Source organism: Apis dorsata, unplaced genomic scaffold, assembly GCF_000469605.1.
Source record: "Apis dorsata unplaced genomic scaffold, Apis dorsata 1.3 scaffold_251, whole genome shotgun sequence".
NCBI lineage: Eukaryota > Metazoa > Arthropoda > Insecta > Hymenoptera > Apidae > Apis > Apis dorsata.
This window is the reverse complement of record NW_006263529.1, coordinates 92,055-100,747: the sequence shown is the minus strand read 5'-3', so window position 1 is coordinate 100,747 and position 8,693 is coordinate 92,055. Positions and strand designations below refer to the sequence as shown.

General features: G+C 27.1%; 1 protein-coding gene and 1 long non-coding RNA gene across 3 annotated transcripts; both read right to left on the bottom strand.

Annotated features, from left to right (window-relative positions):
- Window positions 1-33: 33 nt before the first annotated feature.
- LOC116185687 lies at window positions 34-746 on the bottom strand. Its single transcript, XR_004150559.1, has 2 exons — window positions 377-746; window positions 34-298 (listed from the first exon to the last, which is right to left on the bottom strand). It is a non-coding gene; the product is annotated as an uncharacterized LOC116185687 (long non-coding RNA).
- Window positions 747-1,776: 1,030 nt separating this feature from the next.
- Window positions 1,777-6,693, bottom strand: LOC102670671 (histone H1, gonadal-like). 2 transcript variants are annotated; one of them, XM_031510679.1, is made up of 4 exons: window positions 5,589-6,693; window positions 3,763-4,271; window positions 3,155-3,371; window positions 1,777-2,507 (listed from the first exon to the last, which is right to left on the bottom strand). In XM_031510679.1, the coding sequence occupies exons 2-4, from the start codon at window positions 3,812-3,814 to the stop codon at window positions 2,147-2,149; spliced, it is 630 nt and encodes a 209-aa protein (XP_031366539.1). In that variant the 5' UTR covers window positions 3,815-4,271; window positions 5,589-6,693; the 3' UTR covers window positions 1,777-2,146. The 2 variants fall into 2 exon arrangements, with proteins under 2 accessions (XP_031366539.1, XP_031366540.1); XM_031510680.1 differs by having other exon boundaries at window positions 3,453-4,271; window positions 5,589-6,689.
- Between the last annotated feature and the right edge of the window lie 2,000 nt (window positions 6,694-8,693).

The following is an 8,693-nucleotide window of genomic DNA, read 5'->3' as shown; positions in this document are numbered from 1 at the left end:
GAAAACCGTAGGCAAAAAAAAAAAAAAAAAGAGAAAAAGAAAAACTGATTAAGTCCATTTTTATTGATTTTGAAATTGAAGTCGTGATCTATAAGAGAGAGTTGCAGAATGTTTTTGCAGAGGGAGCGCTGCTGCCAATTTTTATTTCAATATTATATTATTACTTTATTTGTTATGTTATTTTAATATTGTCATGATGATTCTCTCGTTACTTGAGACAATGGCGTGAGTTATTACTGAACATAGCATATTGAATACCGAACATCATTTTATTGAACATTGTAAAAGGGGGTCACAACTGAAAAAAAGAAAATACAAGGAAATAAAGTCCAATTTTAAAACTACTTTCTTGTAAAAATTAGAAAACGTGACTTACCAAGTTTTTCTCCTCCGGTCTTTAGAGATGTATTGTTTCTTCTTAGTTATAAAGGTTCATGAAGATTAAGATTAGATCCTTTATTTATTTTTCATTTTTTCTTTATCCTTTCGTCGTATCAATTTAAAAAAATAAGTATCTTACATATTTCATGATGTTTTAAATTCAATGTATTCGTATATCAACTTGAAGGACTCATTTGTCTTAGATAACCTGTTATTTAGTCAAGTGATTAGTAATCGGTTTGAATCAATTATGAAATAATTAAACTAACAATTATTTATTGATTAAATGGATTAAAATTGTCACCAGATCCACTCCATTTATTTTTTTTTTTTAATGAACGATCTAAGAAAGTTGTTTTTTTTCCTTCTCTATTCAAATGTAGAAGAACCTCGTGTGTTACAGACTATTAATTTTCACTTTCCATTTTTAATTTTTACTTAAGATCGAATGATCTGCAATTCAAATAATTCTCAATTAGTATCGTTATCGTGAAATATTTTAACAAAAAATTGCAAAAATAAACTTTTTTAATGTTGAATGATTACGATTTGAACTCTCTCCAAAATAAATAAGACTGAAACTTTTTGAAGAACAAAGACTTATGATGTTGGCCAGTGTAAATTATTCGATAGTCAAATATACACATTGTGTATACATATATTTACTTATTGTTAAATGTTTCTGGCTTGAACGATGCCCAACCATAGAGAACTGGTAGGTAAAATAGTCTCTCGTTACCACTATACGTGTGCGTGTGCGAACGCATCATTAGCAAGACTATCATTAGACAACAAGGCCGTGAGCAGGGCCGTCATTGCTGAGAAACGGCCACTGCTTTTAATATTGTTGGCGTTTTCCGTTTCTATTCTTTTTTTTATATACTAAGTATATATACTAAAGTTTATATGTGAAAATATTGGATATTTATTATTTCAATTATTATCAATTGTTATCAAGATTTTTTAATCTAAATGTCTTCACTTCTACATAGATATATACATAAAAAGCTATTGTATTTGATAAAATAAAAATTTTGATAATTTATTTAACATATAAACTTTTTATATCACTAAGGTTTATAATATATATTGAAATTTTGAAAAAGATAGTTATTAGATTTTTTTTATTTTTCAATGTATAATGTTTGTTATATATATAAAAATTGTATGAAAATTTATTTCCAATTTGATACACGATAATTTTTAGAATGAAAATTTTTTAATCTTATTTATATTTAAATATTTGATTCTATGTATCTTAAAATTTTTAAAATTTTTTACCGTATTTTTCTTTAAAAGATAGAACTGAATTAAAAATCAATTTTCAATTTATATCTATGAAAAGACTAAGAAGAAAAAAAAAATTATAAAATAAAATATATTCATCAAAATTTGTATGCATGATCGATATTTCATCTTCTTAGAATTTCTATTTAATTCGTCTTCTTCGTCGATGAATTCAAAATATTTTCATTATACTGTAAAAAGAAATTTAATGTCACCAAAGATCACATTAATGTGTAATATTATGCAAGTTTTTCAAGGAGTATGTTATAAACATACGTTTTTACATACTTAATATTCTATAAGAAAATAAAATTTCATATTCCAATAAAAAAGTGTTTAAACAGGGAAATGCATTTAAATGGATTCAAGCAAATATTGTATATGCATTTTATACTTGCATCTATATTCTTCTTCTTGAGTCAATCTTTGCACCTTGAATCGATCGTAAAATGGAGAGAATGGATATCTTGTTGGAGGGTTATTCTTGCTTTCCTTCAGAATTTTCAGAGATCGAATGGTTGCTTTGTGGACTGTCTTTCGTTAAGAGGCTGCTGCTTTTCGTCGGTTGTTTGGTCAAGTCCAGCCCATCGATTTCCTTCGGAAATTCTTCCCTTCTTCTCCTCCTTCCACGTCGTCTACGCCTCGAGGAAGATCTTCTTCTTCGCGAGTTTTTTCTACGACGAGATCTACGGCGAGATCTTCCAGCTCTACGTCTTCGTCCTCTTCTTCTTGAACGTCCTCTTCTTCTTCTTCTTCCGTTACAAGGAATCTCGACCGTTGCGTCGCCACCACTTATGCATTGACCGTTGAGGAAGTCTGGATTGTACGTGTAACATCCTCTGAAAAGAAAATATATATTCAACAAATCTATCCTTAAACTTCGTTCTTTAATGTCATCGAGATCTTGCGATGAGTTATAGTGAAAAAGTAATTTGAGATTTAATAATCTCTAGTATCTAGTGGATTTCTTAACTATTTTATGGCATTCAATATATTAATTTTTATCTTTTTCCATGAGATTCGGTAATTTTTTAAATTTAGTAATTAATTTTTAGTATTAATATCTAGTTTTTAGTAATATTGGAAAAAAATCTATTCACGTCATTGTATATTGAATTATTGAAGAGATAAAATGTCGTCAAAGATTTACATTATTGTATAATGTAATAATTATTGAAGAGATAAGTGAAAATTTTATTCAAAATAATTCAATGAATGAAAATTTCATTTATATATGATAATACAATTAATAAAAACTTTACTTATAACTATATAACGAATTAAAATTTATTAATAATATTTTGAATATTTAATAATGCTTATATTATAAAACTTCAATTTTTACAAAGACAAAAGAAAGACTTGCATTATATTAATTGTATATATTTTTTTTTTCAAAAAAATTATTCTCTCTTGATTGAAAAAAAGTACGAGGATCTAGAAGAAATCCTATTGAAAATTTTACAAAACTTTGCTACACGTTTACCCCTTTAAACGTTGAAGAATTCCATAAGTTACGCCTCTCTTGAGAGCGAGTTGGACATGTGGTCTGATTTCAGAACCAGGAATATTATATTCTTGAGCAATGTAATTACTAATTTCCTGGGGAGTTGATCCTTGTATGGCTTGTAATCTGCGGATAGCTTCCACGACTTGTGCTTCGATTCGTTGAGATCTTTTGAATGCCATTCTAGCATCTGGACCTGGAAAAATTAAATTAATTTATCTTTTACATTGAATAAAAAATTATTCGAAATAAAATAATATTTAATTTAAATACACACGTAAAACGATTTTCTTTGGAGAAGCATTTACTTAAAAAATTTTATTCCTTTATATTAAAAATAATTGCGGTTATTTTCAGGCTATATAGTTTAGTAGACAATTTTTGATGAAACTTGTTTAATTTTTTTTTTTCAACATTGAGTTATGATATTTAATTAATTTATTGGTTTTTATGGAAGTCGTATAATTTAATAGCAGAGATAATTTACAGTATAAAATATTATTGCGCCTAATTTTTGTATGCAGTCATTTTTAGTGACTTTTATCGATCACGCGAAATTTCACTTAATGGTAAAATAAACAACCAACCCCTTCCTGTTTCCAAGAGACGATAGTCTTTTACCATATTCTCGCCTTGCATGATTTTATAATTGGCCACGATCGAGTGAAAAAATCAAGGGATTTCGATCTATTTTTCTTTTCGATGTTCGCATATCTCCTCTTCCCCTCTCGAATCTCGTGATTTATCCTTCTCTTTCTTTCTATCGGTCTACCTAAGCAGAAATAAAACAGTACTGAATAGCGCCAGAAGAGTACGACAGACCTTTAAACAGTGACGTCATCGAAGCTGTTTTCTCATGCCTTTGTAAATATAGTACTCTTCCGGCTGTTTGACTTGCAAATTGAGAGTACAATTAGAGAACTGCTCGAAAAATTGCCATTCGAATTATCACCGAGACGTGGTAAAGAATGAAACAAGATAATGTATATATATTGGATGTATATATATTTCATTTCTAAAATGGCATTTTTGTTGAAAAAATTACAAAATATGACATTTTCATGGTCCATGATAATGTATGTAGAAAAAAAATCATCTGTAAAAAAAAAATTGTAATTTTTTATTTAATTATTCAATTTAATTACTTAATTTAATATGACTGAAATAACTATATGTACGTATGTATAATTTAATTATATTTTTTTATATTATTACGTAAATAAAATAATTACAGATTAGTGATCGTGATTAGAGGCATAAATAAATATAGATCATATAATAAATAGTTCATAATAATAATATTTCATATGCAATAAAAAAGAATCTAGTTTCATAGATCAGATTAGACAAAAATTAATTCCAATAATATTCGTATAATTATATTGTATAGATATATGTTCTTTAAATATTTGTGATTGAAATAAGAAAAAGAATAATATATTTGTCAAGTATAAATGAAGATAAAATAAAAATTAAATTTTAATTTTATTTTTCAGAATAAAAATTTAATCGTCAATATGCTCGTTGTTCTTTACAATGATGTCATATTCAACTTATTAAGTTGCCATTTTTACCGACATGTGATAACATTAGCAACTGTAAACAGATACACGTGATGATCATTTCTGCGGGATACAGAATTAAATTTAAAAATTTATAATTTGAATTAAACGTAACAATATATTGTCAAAAAGACATATGTGAATTGCGAACAAAGCTTAGTTAAAATTAAACATAATCTATTCTCGTACAAATATCGTAAATAAATATTTACTTATATCGTGAATAATTTAACAGAAGATGACTAATTTAGAAGAAAGAATACTTTATAGGTTATTAGACAAATTATTAGAGGATATTAAAACATTTATTAAGAATTAATTGATTATTTATATGAAAATGGAAGCTATTAAAAAGAATCTATAAATTGATCAATTTAATTTTCATGAAACCTGTTATATATCCTCATTATCGATAATAATTATGATATTTCATACTTACTTTTTGCCATATATTGTCTTCTGAAATTTCATTTAATGATTTTGAATTTCAGATCTTTTTTTTAAATTAAATTATAATTTTCTAAGATAAAATTTATACTATATTATTTCATCATTATTTTTTTTAATTAAATTAATATTTAAAAATTTATCAATTCATAATTGAGAATCATAATTTTAATATATTTTTCTTTATGATATAGTTAATAATTTACTATCGTTTTCAAACGTTTTTAAGGTTATAAGTAATTGATAGTAATAATTATAATTATAAAAATTTTTTTTTAATATACATATTTTGTTTCTTTGATTACAATATTTCCTGTAGAATTATCTTTTAAATCTAATATGCAAAAAGAAATCTTAATTGTAATAAATAATGTAATAAATAATGATAAGAAGAATCATCTTACATTGTTAGTGAGATCTCCTATAGAGAGCAGCACGAAACAGAGTTAGACTTTACTGGCATCTGGCTCAGATTCATGGAATTTAGTAGCGCCATCGAGAATCTGCCATCGGTAATAATCGATTAAGAAAAGAAAAAATGTTTTACCAGAAAATTAATCTATTACTTACTTTTAATTTGGAGGAATAAATATAAAAATTTATTAATTTCTATAAATCTTTAAAATAAAATTTATGGATAAATTGAAAAAAAATCTAATTTTTCTTGATCTTTAATATTTTTCTACTTCTTTTTCGATAATAATAAGATAACAATAAGATCACTTTTATCAATGAAATCACTCGGAACACTGAATTATCGATATGTATCGAATCGTATCGATTATTCATAGCGCGCTCTATGTACTGAAAAGTTAATTAGTTGAACCGCCATATTGAAATGGAATTTTCAAATTGGTCAGTGATCGCGTAATGTTTTATTGTAATAAGTGATTATTGTTGTAAAAAGTGAGTGCAGAAGCTGAATGTGAGGCCTGGATGACATCGGGGATGATGAAGATGCAATACTTAAGTCCGAGAACGTCTTCTGTAAGTGAAACTTCCAAATTTTATTTGTTTTTATAATGATATTCTAATGGCGTCTCTTGAATCGAGATTCGAAATAAATTCGACACAAAAAAATACGCGATAGACAATTATATATGTAACATAACGTAAAGTTTATCGAGAAACGAACGATTTTTCTTTCGCGTATGCATTTTTTTCGTGAAATAGCACGAAATAAAGAGCCTCGTGAATATACAAGGACATGTACCGGACACGATGCATTCATCCATGTGAGATCTGTATAGGAATTGTTTATTGTTAGCTGAGTAGTTTCTGCATAAATTGATTGTCCAAATGATTCTAAATTGCCTAGGTTTCGTTACAGAAATTGCTGCATTAGCTTTAATATTATAGATATTTAAAATCTTTCACAATATTGAGATGAATTCATAGGATTTTCGTAATATAGCCGCCATCTTGGATGACGTCATTCTCGCGGTGAAAAATAATTTCGATAATAAAATAATGATCGTTAAATATTGAATATTGAAATAATTAGAATAATATTTTTGAGAATAGATTCCATAAAATTATTTCAAATAACTTTATATTTAATAAATTATTTATATTATTTGTTATTTTTATTTATATATATTATTTATATATATACTATATATATTTAGTATATATACTACATAATATACTACATAATAAAAATCAGGAAACAAAAAAATGAACAAAATGAACATCTCCTTTTTTAAAATCATATCGTAAATTATTGGATCAAGATTAAAACGAATATTCAGAGCACGTTGATTGCAAATTCGTGCTACGTGATTGTTATTAATCGGAGAGATGAATTCGACACGGCGTACCAAGTTGAAATACACGTTGGATCGAGCGAAAGTGGTCACATAAATGTCGAGAACAGAGAATACGGCTTAACGAATGTGGAGAGATCGGTGAACCGGAAGCGAAAGGCGCGCAACTTCACGATTCGTTTGGTTCGTGGTATATACGCGTAAGATCATCAGCCTGCTGGCCTTTAATGCATCACGAGAAATCTGGTTCTTAATGTTTCCAATATTTTTCTTCTTCTCTTATCTCTTCAATATTCATTATATTTCTTCGAGTTAAGGAATTTGAAATTATCAAATTTCAATTATTAAAAAATTTTAGAGATATCAATCGCTATATTTAATAGCATGTATATTATATTTCTATAATTCTAAATCTTTGATTTTACATACATCTTGCAAAATCCAGAGTCTAAACTTGGAACTTTTCATTCTAATGATTCAGATTTTCATATTTCTAGCGTTTAAACTCCTTAATTTTAAACTCCAAATCTTAAACTTAGATTTTAAACGGATCTAAAGGATTTAAATCCACACTTGAATATTTCTTTCCATTAAAATTTCCTTTTATTTTCTTCTAAAATGGTATAAGAATCTTTTTTCAACAAAGTTCATAGCAAGTTTACGAAACTGATTATTAAGAGACTGATGACTGGTTGAAAAAATAGGGTTCGTTGAATTTAATCGTTTTTTACGTCAGTGCAGAGGCGACAATCCATGTTTCTTCTAATATTTGCAGAAGATTGTCTGCTATAAATCAGTGTGAAAGGGTGACTCAGATGTAACACTTATGTTAGAAAACTCGATTGAATGAGATGCCTAACGCTTACGCAACGTCGACGACATCGTCATAACGCATTGCAACGGATACGTTTGCGATTCGCAAGGCCGTGTCTCCAGAATTTACTGGTTATTGTATTAACTCCCTGATAAAAAGTTCTATAAATACATCGAACTGTTTATTCTCGAAAGACATCAAATATATCACACTTTCGATATTTCTCAGGTGTTAATATAATAGCAAAAGAATTTTAGATATATTCGGGTTGATTCTAAAATCTTTTCCATTCTCGCGTGATGGAAATTGGGATAAACTAACGGATTAAAATTTCAAATTGGGATAAACAAACGGATTTACATCGAGGATTTTTTTAAATTTTAATTTGAAGATATAATAGAATACGAACGATTGCTTTTTATTTTTGTTTCGCTTTGTAATGTTTCTCTGCAAATATATAGTAATGTTTCACGTTTACGAGTAAGTAATGTAAAATTAAATGGAATACACATAGATTACGCAAGAGTTGTGGCATCTTCACGGTTTTAAAAATTGTTATATCATCGGTATTGTCACTGAACGGTTAAAAGGGAAATAGGAAATTGTTATCGATGTTACTGTTTTCCATTTTTAGTTCTTCTTCCTCCTTCCTCCCCTTTTTTTTTTCCTCCTTTTCAAATTCATTCTTTTAATTTGCATACATATTTCCGAGATTTCTACGTGATATTACTTTTTAAAATTTTAAAAGATTAATTAATTAGATTGTTAGATTGCATACACTTAAGTAGAATAAGATTTTTAAAAAGATGGAATATAAATAAAGATTTGGTTCGAGAAAAAATTCATATGTCGAATGATTAAATTGGAAAAGTAAGATTCAAATTATTAAAGAAGTCATCTTACGATATCATTAATATCATTATAAATTC